We start from the raw sequence: 13,429 nt of genomic DNA, 5'->3' as shown, positions 1-13,429 counted from the left end.
GTCTTCATAGACGAGCTATTTGATCAACTAATCACACAAGTCAGTTTCCTTCAAACAGAAAATTAGGTCTCATCATCATTAAACATTATTTTGCACTAAAAATAAAAGTTAGAGTCGGTTTCTTTACTTTCCAGGTAATTGCAAGTCTCAGAAATGTTGCATTCACTGATTTACATAACGTCCCCTTCTTATGTAACCCAAATCTATTCAATAAAATTTAACTGAATGTGCAAATGTTCAAATAACTACTGTGAAAGCGGCACAGTGAAGTGTGCTTTGATTTAAAAAACAATACTGAACATGAAGAGAGATGGAGCCTTTTTCACTAACGGTGAAATTCTTGCAACACCCAGCCTTTCCGCTGTGAGAGGAGATAGGAAGCCCGGCGCCTGGGGGCCCGCGGCTCTGAGTTTGCGCTGTCTGATGGAAGCCTCCGGTCTCCGCTGACTCTCGACAGGGTCAGCTCCCATCCCTGTCTTCTTCTAGGTCGGTCTGTCCTCTACTTGTGCATAAAGTGATAGGCCGAAGGCCAACCTGGGTCCTGTCTCCTCATCTGCTGCCTACCTTATTGTCTGACCTTACTTTCTGTTATCTGACCTCGTTCTTCTCCCCATCACGACAGCGTGACCTACTTTGGTGTAACCTTTGGTCCTCGTGGGTAGCCGTAGCTCAGTTCCAGCTTTCAAGTCAGTCGGCTCTATTTGGGTCAACCTGCCTTTGGCCACTAATGAGCTAATGAACATAAATTACCCTGGAAAGAAATATATGAATTCTTTCCTTTTTCTGCTCCGGGAAAAGTAACAATACAATTGTGTGAAATAAAAATATACATCGGGGTAGAAAGTATCATTGGCATCAACCTTGAGCTGGAAAAGTCTTCAAAGTAAAGCTCAGTGGGAGACGAACCTCTGGACCTCTAATCGACTTCCCTGACCAAGAGTGTGGAGAGGTTTGACATTTAAGTGATGGATTAGAACATACACAGCTGTGTACAGTATGGGTGTACGTGTGCACATGATGTTCTCTCTCTCTCTCTCACACACACACACACACACACACACACACAGAGAAATGTCCTTGTGGCAAAACTAAGCAAGCAATTACAGAGTGCAGCCTGCCAATAAGATATCAGAGGTGTGCTGCCAAGGCTAATTTGCTGGAGCTGTCAGACTCACTATTGTGTTGTAAAGCTCAGAAGTGAGTTAAGCCTCCATTGCAAATAACCCTCTCATTCTCTGAATCTGAAACACCTCAAATTGGAGTGAATGCTCTCATTAGCAGAAACAATTTCATATGAAAATAGCGGTCGCCTCGACTCGCGGCCTCACGTTTGTCCATGAGCGAGCAAGGTTTGTTACAGGCAGACCCAGCCGCTCCCGTCTCAGATCAATTCAGAGTCTTCTTCTGCTGTAAGTTTGTAAGTTTGCTCACTATCGAACGAAAGTTGCACAGGCGGCCGAGGGAGGGAGGGAGGGGGGTGGGGAAAACAACTTACAGCGTCAGAGCTAAATCACTGTAGCATCACGGCGATGCGTTGCAATTAAGCGAAAAACACACCCCAAACAAAAACTCATATCTCTCCGAACAGAGGAGCGTATTGTGAGATTCTATCTGGAAGCAGTATGCAGTTGAAAATTAAATCTGGATTGAGTTACGTGAGAATCCGGGAATTTACAAGGTGGAATGAAGCATGACAATGAGATGGGGGGGATAAAAAAAATAAAATAAAAAAAAGTCTGTCAAATAAGAGATGTGGCCCCAGTGAATGAAAAAAAGAGAAATTCTAAAGCTCCTGCACTGGACAACCCAGTGAATCAAAACCCCATTTCCCATGGGGCAGCAGGGTTATGGCCTCACAGGTACAGGCAGACTACAGATAGGGGGACTTCAGAGTCTCTTGGGTCTCTCTCTCTCTCTCTCTCTCTTAGCTGAGGCGCATGGTCAAAAAGCGGTGAATAGTCCATATTCCATTATGGCACTTTAAACATGACATCCGAGACATAGCTTGTCACGGAGGCAGAAGTAGAGACTGCAAGAAAATGTATACGCTGCAGGGGGCCGACATAATAATGATGATGTGGGAGGAGGAGGCTGCCACATTCACAACAGTCGCAACCATTTAAAATGCCCCATGTATAGAGAAAACTCCCAGTCTCTCCGATCGCATTATATATTATAATGCATCAGGCTGCATCGCCTGTGAAGGGAGCAGCAGACAAACTGTGGATACTTCTGCAGCATCCTTGCTAATTACATCTGGCCAACTAGTGCCTCGCTTTGCATTTTTATTGGCTGCGTAACTCTATTACCGGCGAAAGCAAACTGCCACTGTACTTACAGGGTGAGGTGGTTGAAGCCCACAGTCCTCAAGGTGAAAGCTCTGGCCAGCAGACGCACGTGCGTGAACAAAACCCCGATGGCGTCCTCGAAGCTGGTCAGTTTCTGGAGGACCGGGGACGTCTCGATCAGCTGTCGGTCTGTCTGAGGCTCCTGGACCTGTGGGAAAACATATTACACAGGAGGTTTAGTTGCAAAAGTGAGTGTGCATGAGCTCTAGGTGTTAGAGGTCATACTGGAGGTATTTCTTTAGGTTCAATTCAATTTCAATTACAAGCTATAGCAACTTACATTTTTCACACTAGAGCTCTTGTAATGAGCTGGTGACCTTTGCAAATTGTACAACACTGTCAACTGACTCATGTCAATCGTAAAGGGATAGTTCAACATTTTGGCAAATTGGCCCATTGCCATAATCCCTATAGTCTTATGGGTAGGTTTGTAATTGTCGGTGGTAGCTAATTTTAGAACGGCGGAACTGAGCTGCGAGCTGCTCAGAGCTACGCTACGGAGGCTGACAGGATTTCTTCGTTTCCCTCATCAAACTCATCAGGGATCAGATGAGATGGAGATGTTCAACTGTCACATAGTGTCACGTTCAGCTGTCCACAATCTTGGCAATGTGTCGACATTCATGAACTAACTCATCAACTAACTTAAAGTGTTTTATTCTAAGCCTGTACTAAAACACAGCAGTCTGCTCTATGAATTAGAGGGAGGGAAAGTTTGGTTGTGTAACTTTGGGTAGAAATCTAATGTGTGTTCAATGCTTTTGCGATTCTGTTGGTCTTTAGTGTGTAGATATCCCATAATCTACTCTCAGTCTCAGTAACAACCAGTGTGTCCACTCCGATGATTCTTAAACCAGACACACACATGCACACACACAAAAAAGAAACACTACTTAATAAAGTCGTTCTGCATAAGAGCGTCAGATGAATTCCTTAAATGAGATGAACCTCTACACTGTGTGCTGCTGGAGGGCCTGTTTAGAGTGTGTGTTTTTACTCCGCCTCAAAACAAACTCTGATGATCTGCAGCAGATGGAATCTCTTAGTCATTAAGTTTTAAGTCAAACAGCTCGGTTTAGTCTCTCTCTCTCTCTCGCTCTCTTTCTCTAAATCTGGTGATTCAAACGGTCAATTAATACGATATGACTCAGTCGCGCTGTACGTCTCCTCGCTTGTTTCAAAGCGGGATGTATCCGAGACTCTTGCCCTCGGGACTTTGATGAGCCTTGAAAGAACGCTTTTTAGGCTCTTGTTGTGAAAACGGCTGTAGATTGCGCTTTCAACAATAGCTGTAGGGCACGGTGAGTTCAGAGGTAGACGGGTTCGCCGGAATCACGCGGCTCCGTTTTAACTGCAGTATTTGCTCCTGCCTATGCTCGTTAGTAAAAAGAAATGATATGCTAAGAAAATATGTGCACCGATGTTTGTTGAATCAAGAGATATCCTTATGGGTGCATTAATTAGGCAGCTAGAAACATCTAATTGGTCTCTGTGTGGTGCAGCTGTAAGCTTGACCAAGACATCTTTTCCAAAGAAAACAGTAGAATTGAGCCACATGATTTCATGTGGACACTTAAAGCACATTAGCCTGGTCCATTTAGCTGCAAAGTGCAAAGTATCCCAAAAAATAAAAGGAATAAAGAAAGCAACTTTTCAAGGCTCTCCGGGAAAGATTGCCACTTTCTTCATTTCTCGAGCATCTTTGTCTGTTTTGATGAAGAAATGACAAGTAAACAGTTTTCTCTCCCATGTCAAGACAGTGCGCAGAGCAGAGATGTATTTTTAAACTCAGTATTTTAATTGGAGCGCTGCCGGTAATGTCATGGTTCCATCATCCAATATGTCCTGAGAAACACTCCATTCCTGTCTTTTTTTTCACTCTGTTAATTAACGAAAGGCGTTTAAATGTCATGCATCACAACTAATGACATCTGACGAGTTCAGCACTCAGAGGCGCAAGCTATCCTTCAGGGGGAATGGCCGGCAGCAAGGCTTCAAACGCAGAGGAGAGAGGAGGGGAGAAAAAAAAAAATCAACAGCAGTTATGGGGGGAAAAAAATAAAAAAGAATACACATACACACACATGCACTCACACACACACACACATACACACACACTTTTGAAAAGGCTTCAAAGCATCACTTTCAGCTCAGTCCAGACAGAAAGCGGAATCAGAGCCGAGGTCTTTTGAGGCCCAAAAAGCCTGACACTCATGTATCTCCCTGATAAACCAAAGGAGAAATTTTGAAATCCAGACTCAACGTAAATGACGTTCTGGTAAATTATTCTGGAGAGCTGGTGTGAGTGTGTGTGTGTGGTGATGCGCTGGGGCGAATCGAGCGAACACGAAAGACATAAAGATGTGCCTGTCAACCACGAAAGCGTTACCAGCGCGCTCTGCAGGGCACGGCGGTGGCAGGGCTAATGTATGCGCACACGCCGAAGACGGGTGTACGCATAATTACCCACGCCGCGGCGAGCTGCCACCGCCATCCGCTCAAACCTCATTACGGCGGGTCCTCTTCACCTCCGTTTTGTCATCGTCATCTTGTTGAGCAGGGGGGGAGTGGGTGACACCTTGTTGCCTCACATTAACTATTTTTGGGAGTAATTTTCTCCCCGTCCTCCGGGGCTTTTATCAATTAGAGAGTAAATAAATAATCAAGAGAGCTGTTTTTTTTTCTTCATGTGGAACTGCATGGATTATATCTTCTCAAGCCAAAAGGTCATGATGCTATCAAGCTTCCAAGAGGTTGGCACAATTTAACAGGCCTTAGCCCACTTGCAGGGGACCACCCAGAGGAAGGCTCAGCCACGCACAGTGAGTGGTAATGAGGCTGTGGCTCTGAAGCGGCTAATCACTACTCATGCAGCACACTGTGGAGGTTCATCCTCGCACCGCAGAGCGGTTGCAGGGGCTGACCCCGGGGCTCCACCCCGACCGCGGCGCCCACCGCTGGGGCGTCCGCTGCGCAGCCCACCAGGTAAACAACAAGACTGCTGGATACAATGTGTTTATTCTGAGCGCCGGCGCTGCAAACTCCAACAATGAAAAAGAAAAAAACATCCAGATGCTTTGTGCATCTGCAACGTTCAGGGATGAAAAAATACAGAGGTGAGGAGGCAAATACGTGGAGACACAAATATATTATGTATACACTCTGAAGTATGTAAACAGAAACACAATGTTATTTTGGGCCAAACATGGATATGCAAAAAAAATAAATAAATAAAATAAATGCACATGAGAAAATGCAGCGACACACGCAGGGAGATGAAGAGAATGAACTGCTTAAAGACGAGCCTCGGCAAACACACAAAGAAACACTTTCTCCTCACAGACACATCAGAGAGAAGGATGCCTGACGGTCCCTGGAGGCCCCATGTGATTCGGGACTGTAATCCTGTTATGGCATCTTTGATCTCTCCTTCCAAATCCTAATTTCAAACAAACACTGTTGACATGTTCAATGTTTCTGGGCAGATCATGTAAAGCAAAGAACGACAGCACAGAGGGAGAGCGAAGAGAGGGATTGCAAAAATAAAAAATAAAAACCTGATAGTGGAGAAGGGCAGAATGGCACAGCAGAGAGAGGGGCAATGGAAGGGAAGAAGAAGATGAGAGAGGGAAGAAGAAGATGAAGTGAATGAAAAAGAGGATTACGGTCTTGACCAAAATGGAGAGCAGCAAGACACGGGGGCAGAACAATGCAGGCTAGTGGAGGGCTACTGTGGGTCTTGTGACAGCTATAAAGCACTCGGTCAGCCTCAGGCTGAAAAACGAACAGCCTGCCCACCTCTGGCAACACACACACACACACACACACATGAGAAAAAAACATACATTCTGGCTGGAAAACTTCAAAGATGGGAGAACGCTTTTGTGTCTTGGGGGTGAGGTGAGTTTTAATGAGCGGCATCAAGCCAAAATAAACATCAATAATGAAACATATCTCAACCCACCTGCAGGGGGTGTGGTGGGAAGTTGAGCCAGACCTCCCGTAGGTCCTGTGAAGACAGAGGAGGAGGGGGGGAGGGAGGAGAGAGTACAAGGTTTCTCTTGTCATTAGGGTCGTCTCATCTGCGTTTATAAATATCATTCTAACAGTTCATTAACATTAAAATAAACGTGCTAATGAATTTTTAAGTACAATGTTAAAACCAATACATAATATATAAAGAACTTAATTCTCTACAGGTGCCTTGGTGGCTTGAGCATTAAAAAAAAAAAAAAGAAAAAGTGTGTAATCTTCCCTTCCTCCCCAGGAGGTAATTAGAGCTCCAAATATTTATTCGCCCCACCATTAAGGTCCCAGCATCAGAGTAAAAACATTGTGTTTTCATTTCATTTCATCAACCTTGTGCACTTTCAGGGACATAATAGCGTAAAGTGAAACATACTGTATATTATTTGGCTCCTCTAACAAACACGTAGCGATGTCGCTCAGGTAAGATTTCTATAGACTGTTGCTGTTACATGGCTAATTTGTATAGATGTTGAGGTAAACAGGCTGGGGAGTACGCCGTCTCCTCAGAGCCACAGATGTACATTGCGATGGATATAACGCTGTCCACAACGATAACAAGGAGCATCTCTCTCTTGGCTTCTGTTAACTACTTTCATCCCGGTTAACCACGTTCATTAAAGCTGGATTCATTGATTTTCTTTTGGGGGGGAAGCCACACGGGGGCAATGAAACAAACTGTAAACACAATATTGGCAGATTATCACCTTATAGATAGGAATTATTAGTTCTTAATTGGCTGTTTAGTTACACATGCGGCAGTAATATTAGCATTCATTCAGAGTCATTTCTGCTCAATATAGCGCTGCTTTGCTTTTCAACCCAATACCTGCAGGAAATATCTGACTCTTTTGCAACTTAAGTGCTCCGCCAGCTTGTTGTTAACTTTGTCTGCCTGCCATTTGGTGCTGGGTGGGGAGTGCAGAGTATATTTACCAGAGCTTTTCGGCTGCCTGCTGCTGCGAGACACTGGTTAATAAGAACAGCGAGAGGGAATCAAACAGAAATAAAACTAAAACAATGGGCCGAGAGACTAAAATACTTAATACAGATGGGAAAAACTGGACAGTCTATGCATAATCCTGTGTGGGTCATTACTCTGAGCAACCTCTATCACATTACACACAGTCATTTGATCCATTGCTAATATAAAAATATTGATTAGAGCAGCTTTAAAACGCCTCAGAGGCTTCACCTTTGGGCCCTGACAACCTGGTCCTCGCCAGCAGACAGCAGCTCTGTTTCACAACATTAAGAATCAATTTAACACCTAATGCTTAAGTTGTGTTATTTATATATCTATCTGTGTTATTATGTATGAACGTATATATATCTATGGTGGAATAAATAAATAAAAAATAAAAAAAACTGACTGTGATGATATGCCACTGATGCCTCTGTGTAGGGGACTCTCTAGATTCCTCAGTCCAGGTTATTTAAGGTGCCTTCACTGGCCCCATATGGGGGCGTAGGAATAACAGCAAATGAGTCAGCATCTCATTTTCAGACCTAGAGGGCTGTATATTGACCACCCACTGGGGAGTTACATGAAGGGGGGGGTTGCAGATCTGAGCAGAAGGGGAGGGGTGATGCTGGTGGAGGGGTTGTGGGATTTGGCTTTGAGAGGTGTGTTGTCTCAGGAGACACACATTGACAGTGCTGGACTCCCTTTTTGCCCCCCCCGGGAGTGAAATATGTGCAAGATCAACATGTTTCCTCAACCCTGCTCTGAGGTAACCACGCAAGATTGAATGGTAGAGAGACAGAGGCTGTAAAACAAGACAGGGAAGGGAGAGAGAGAGAGAGGAGGAGAAGCTGTGGCTCTCAAGTTATCGCCATGGACGACACAGGCATTGGCAGCTCCGGGGCCTGGGGTCTGACGTTGGTTGAGTCGTAGGGGCGATGCAGATGTGGTGAGCAACCTCTTAAGTACAGTAACGCTCAGGTGTTTAACAGGTTCAAGGAGATAGACCTTTTTAAAAATGCAGCGCTGGCTCATCGGGGAGCGGTGTGTGGTCAGCGGCATCGGATGGGCGCCTCATCTTCTCAACCCACCCAGCTGGCAAACCATCGCCTTGAGCAGCCGATGAAAAATTCATGAAAGCAGTCAATACGGAGCAAATGCTTCCTTTTGGTTCGCTTGTCTCTTAGCCTCGGACTGGAGTTGAAAAGCACTAAGTTCATGGCCGGTATCAAGTCGACGCCGAGCCCGCGCGTGAATACAATACAAGGTTTCTTGGCTGCGGAGGGTGGCATCACTTAAAGGGAAAAGTCAATAAGCGCCGGCTAATGGATCACTTTGCTTTCCACGGTGGTTTTGCTGCAACCGAACACATACAAGAAAGAAACACAGCTAAAAAAAATGTTTTGGTACAGCCGAGTGTATGGGGATGAAGAAGAAACAGAGGGGACGTGAAGTATGCACAAGTTGCTTGGGCTTGTGATCGAGGCTTATGATTAAAATCCGTCCACAGGGCGCACGCGAGCCGCCCACACGCTGTATATAGACCCGAACAGCTAATGTTTCAATTACAGCCATTCCAAAGACAAGGCAGACAATGATTAAGCCAGCATCGAGTGGGGATTTAAGAATAACAACAGGTTTTTTTTTTCTTTCTCTCTCTTTCCCTCCCAGCACGTGGAAGGTATAATTACTAGGGGCACAAATCATCATGTGCAGCAGCTGAATCATAGCCATTTGGAGGATGAAGCTCTTGTGCTCGAAACAGAAAAAAAGGAGGGGGTGGTGGTGGTGGGGAACATATGCAAACATGTTTATTTGAGTGTCAACGGCCTAGCCATAATGAGAGTGGAAATTAAAAGCAGAATGAAAGGCAACTTGGTGGAACTGCGTATGAGCTGTGTTTTAAGGTGGACTTCAATCAGCGCTGCTCTAACCCACGGGGGAGTCTGGTCTTACACATACTCAGGGCTCACAAGCCATCCGTGAATAGGCAAGACCGCTACTCCCTGTACTCCCCCACACCCACACACCAGCACACACACACCACCCCTGGGATTGTTGGCCATCCATGATTGGGACATAATGGTGTTCTTCTCTGACAAGGTCCAGTGCTCCCTGACAAATTAGTCTCTAGCTACAGGCTGCCAATCAATCCATCAAACGTAGTAGTGCAGCGGAGGGATCGATAAGAGATAGCGCTGCTGATCAATACCAACATAAAAGCAGCCCTAACTCCAAAACGGAGGCTTCTATCAGCCAACGGTCAAGGTGCTCTTCCAAAATACAGGAGGGGAAAAATAATGTCCGTGCACCTTTTTACAGTTCCCTGCGAGCATGGGCAGAGTGAGCAAGCGAATGGGAGAAAGTGGCTTGGTGAATGTGCGCGTGCTTTTTGGTTTTCTATTTTCTCTTTTCTGAAGAGAAGACGTATACGCTACCTCATTCAAACACTGGAAATATTAGCCGCAGCTGTCGCGGGGTAAGGGTGCAGATTGCACAGATCTCGGCAGGAAAAGAGGAAAAAAAAGTGAAAAGAAAAGTGTTTCATGCAACAGAAAATAGAAACTCTCACTCATTAGAACGACTTCTGTTGGGTAAAAATAACAGATCCGGATCAGTGTTATTGCTGTAAGAACTGGCTTGAATCCAGCCAACACAGGCAGAGGTTACTGTTGCTGCCAGCAAGATGGGCGGCCTTCATATGTAGGGAGCTGTCAGCCAGGCGTTCACCTGGATGAGCATGTAAGCCTAGCACACTCTACCGGCGTGCCAAGAGACCAGAATGATGTGACAGGAAGTCAGGACTATCAAATGCAGTTAAAACCTTGTTTACAGGCAATTTCTGCAAAGCCACACAAACCACACTACATAGCAGCCCTGTTAAGACTGTCAAAATTGAAAGGTTTAAAAAGATTCAGACTGTTAGCTGCTAGCTCGGCTCGAGTCGAGGGCTGAAAGCAGGCTGCCCTGAAACCCTTTCTTTGGCAATGCACCCAGAAAAGAAATGAGAGGGAGGCAGGAAAAAGGCTGCACCGCCGCTCACACTATCCCGAAGCAACAGTCACGGCGCCTGACGGTGACCCATCTCGGTTGTCACAGCAACCTCGGCTACATTTGGCGTTTTTGAGTGTGTAAGCATTGCGGGGCTGTGTTAATAAAAGCTAACAGATTAGCCCATAGGCAACTAGTGAGATCATCATCGTCGTCGTAGTGATTGCTCCTCATAACAGGCACTTCCCTCAGGACATTGCAGTGCCATCAACATCTTTTTTTCTCCTTTTTTCCCAGAAACACCACACTGCTGTTGTTGAGTCCAGGTTGGGAGCAATCGAACGCCCCACCCCCCCACCCCTCCCCTCCCGAAGAAGCCGCTTCCTGCCTCTCTGCTGATGCTTTAATAACCTCCACAGTAATGTCATTAGCAAATTAGAATCTATTGTTTCCTCCAGGCCTCTGTGTGCAATGAAGCTAGATTCCATCCACGGCTAGAGCACTGTTGTTGGGGAACCAGTGCCAGCGAAGGTGATGTGTTGAGAGAAAAACAAGGGGACGGAAATAACTGTTGCTCTCCAGTCATGAATGCCATACCAATTAGGGAATAACAGAGATAGACAGGGGAAGGAAAAAAAAAAAAAAAAAACTGGGGCCACTGTTTGTCTGGCAAGATCTTGAGGTGGAAATTACACGCATGCTTTGCCTTAGGTAGGTAATTCTGAATTTTACCTCCGGAGTTGTGAAGCCTTTGTTTTGACTTGTCATAAGAGAGCTAGAGTGAAACAGCTGTGGGGGTAATGACATCCTGGAGTGTTAGAGAGGAGAGAATGGAAAGGAACGGCAAAGAAAAAAATAAATAAAGAAAAAAATAGACACCAACCAGCATCCTGTTGTTCCAGAGAGGAAAGGAGGGTATGGCACTGATCACCCATGTGTGAACGAATGAAATACCATATCAAGGAACGGGAGCGGTAAAAGCTTCCAGGGTGTGATAAGAGAAAAAAAAAAGTATCGTCCTTCAGTTTTGCACTGCATCTCATTACGTCTGTGTAATGTGCTGTGTGAAGACCCGTTCTACCACCGTGAGCTGGAGACACACAAAAAAAATAAAAGCGCCGGAGCGGTCCTGCATGAACCGCAAGAAATGTATCTCACCCTCTTGTCCGTCCATCTCCCTGGTCTGCCCCACAGTCTCCCCCCACCCCCCCCCCCCACCCATCTGTGTCCATCTGCTTCCCCTCAGTTTGTGTGACAGGGCAGCCATCAGGAGGATTCAGCAGGGGGGTAGGTGGGAGGGTGGGGGTGACCAGCCATACTATTTCCATCCTCAGTCTGCACGTCTGAAAACTTAAAAACCAAAGTTGAAAATGACTCAACTTTGCTTTGTGCAAATTCTCTCAAGAGTCTCAGAGCCCGTCCACACATACACGGGTTTCAGTCAATCTGCATATGTCTTTTATCGTTTCTGCATTTCATCCACACAGAAACACCTTTTTATTTTATTTTTAATTTTTTATTTTTTATTTTTTTTTTTTTTTGGGGGGGGGGGGGTAAAAACAGTATTTTTTGGAAACGAGTCCCAGAGTGGGGAAATCTAAAAACCTCGCCCCAGCATTTTTGTGTAGACACCCAAAAGGGATCTTTTGTGAAACAATGATGTCATACTGCCCACCGCTCAAACCTGTAACGTGAGCGACACTGATAGATATATACAGACTATGGACGTAACGTAACAACAACAACGACCCACTACTGTTGGTCCCTCACATACTGGGCTGAATCGTGCCCAATAAATTATCACTGATTGTAATTCTTACCCTGGCACGACTACCAGTCAACATTTAGTCGACCCATAATGTTTAGAGTTTGAATAGAGCAGGGAAGTATCCAGTCTACTTCTCTGTTTCTGATGTGTGTGGCAGCGTTACAGGGCCACACACACTCCACATAGGCCTGGAGTATGTACTACAGCGTTTTGAGTCGTTTCATTGGATCTGTGTGTACGTGCAGATATTAATTTAAATGATGCCAAGTTTACAGAAAACTTTTTCAAAACGAACAAAAAAAAAGAGACCTTTTTTGGTGAAGCTCCGTTCCGTGTGGACAAGGCCTCAGGGTGTATTCAGACCTGGCTCATTTGGAGCAGTTGTTCCAAAACAAGGAGCGTTTCAGCCCAAGGAGTGGTTTGTTTGGTCATAGGTCATATGAAAATATAACCGACACAAAAGACTTGTTAGGTCTAGATAGGGCTGTTCGATTTTGCCGAAAAATAAAATCTCGATTTTCTTCTCTCAAAAATCGATTTCCGATTACGATTTTTTTGTTAAATGACAAAACTATTTTGTGAGTGTCTTTTTAAATGGACCTAGAGTCTAATTAAAAAAAAAAATCTGTCCGTCTGTCTGTCCGTCCGTAAACGTGACGTCAACTGACTGCCTTCCACTGATTGGCCAGAGCGTTGTCACCGGAAGAGTCGCAACCGCGACATCCAACCATATGTCCGTCACGAGAATCAATACCGCTAATTTTAAAAACACACCGACAAACTGTTGTTATTCCTTCACCTGAGTTAAATGTCTGCTGTGTGGAAAACCACGCGGTCCGTAATCGAGACGACACGGCCGTAGCCACTGTTATATGACGACCCCGCCACGCTGAAGAACTCAGCTGTAGAAGACCTAATCCTTGTCATATCACAGCGGTATCACAGCTGACAGCCGAGCCGAGCCGAGCTGTAACTGTGTAGTGGAAAAGGCCCGTTGGTCTTTTTGGCAACGAAATCCTCGCTGGTCATAGCAAAACGGCGACATGCTTGTTTACAGTGTGTGGGGAGAGCAGTGGGAGAGCGTGATGGGAGGAAGGAGGCAGCAGTCATTACGGTAATTCAGCGCAGCCCATATTCATGAACAGGGGCTTACTGTAATTACAATTACATTACAACAAAATCAATTTTTAGGATTTCACGTTTTTAACATCGTCCTAGCCAAATAATCGCGATTACGATTTTAAATCGATTAATCGAACAGCCCTAGGTCTAGACTTCAACCGCAGTTCGGACCAGGTTGGGTTTTAATTTTCAGGCCTGTTGAGACCTCTC

At 45.3% G+C, this 13,429-nt stretch overlaps 1 protein-coding gene across 1 annotated transcript in view; it reads right to left on the bottom strand.

The window, feature by feature from the left end:
- Positions 1-13,429, bottom strand: part of drosha (drosha ribonuclease III) — a 94,589-nt gene that overhangs the window by 21,800 nt on the left and 59,360 nt on the right. The window contains exons 24-25 of the mRNA XM_083995091.1: positions 6,313-6,357; positions 2,339-2,496 (exon numbers count right to left, since the gene is read on the bottom strand). Of these exons, the coding sequence (XP_083851217.1) occupies positions 2,339-2,496; positions 6,313-6,357 (203 nt within the window). The remainder of the gene's footprint in view (positions 1-2,338; positions 2,497-6,312; positions 6,358-13,429) is intronic.

This window comes from Trachurus trachurus (assembly GCF_905171665.1).
Source record: "Trachurus trachurus genome assembly, chromosome: 20".
Taxonomy (NCBI): domain Eukaryota; kingdom Metazoa; phylum Chordata; class Actinopteri; order Carangiformes; family Carangidae; genus Trachurus; species Trachurus trachurus.
The sequence above is the reverse complement of the archived record's forward strand: the minus strand, read 5'-3'. Positions and strand labels throughout refer to the sequence as shown.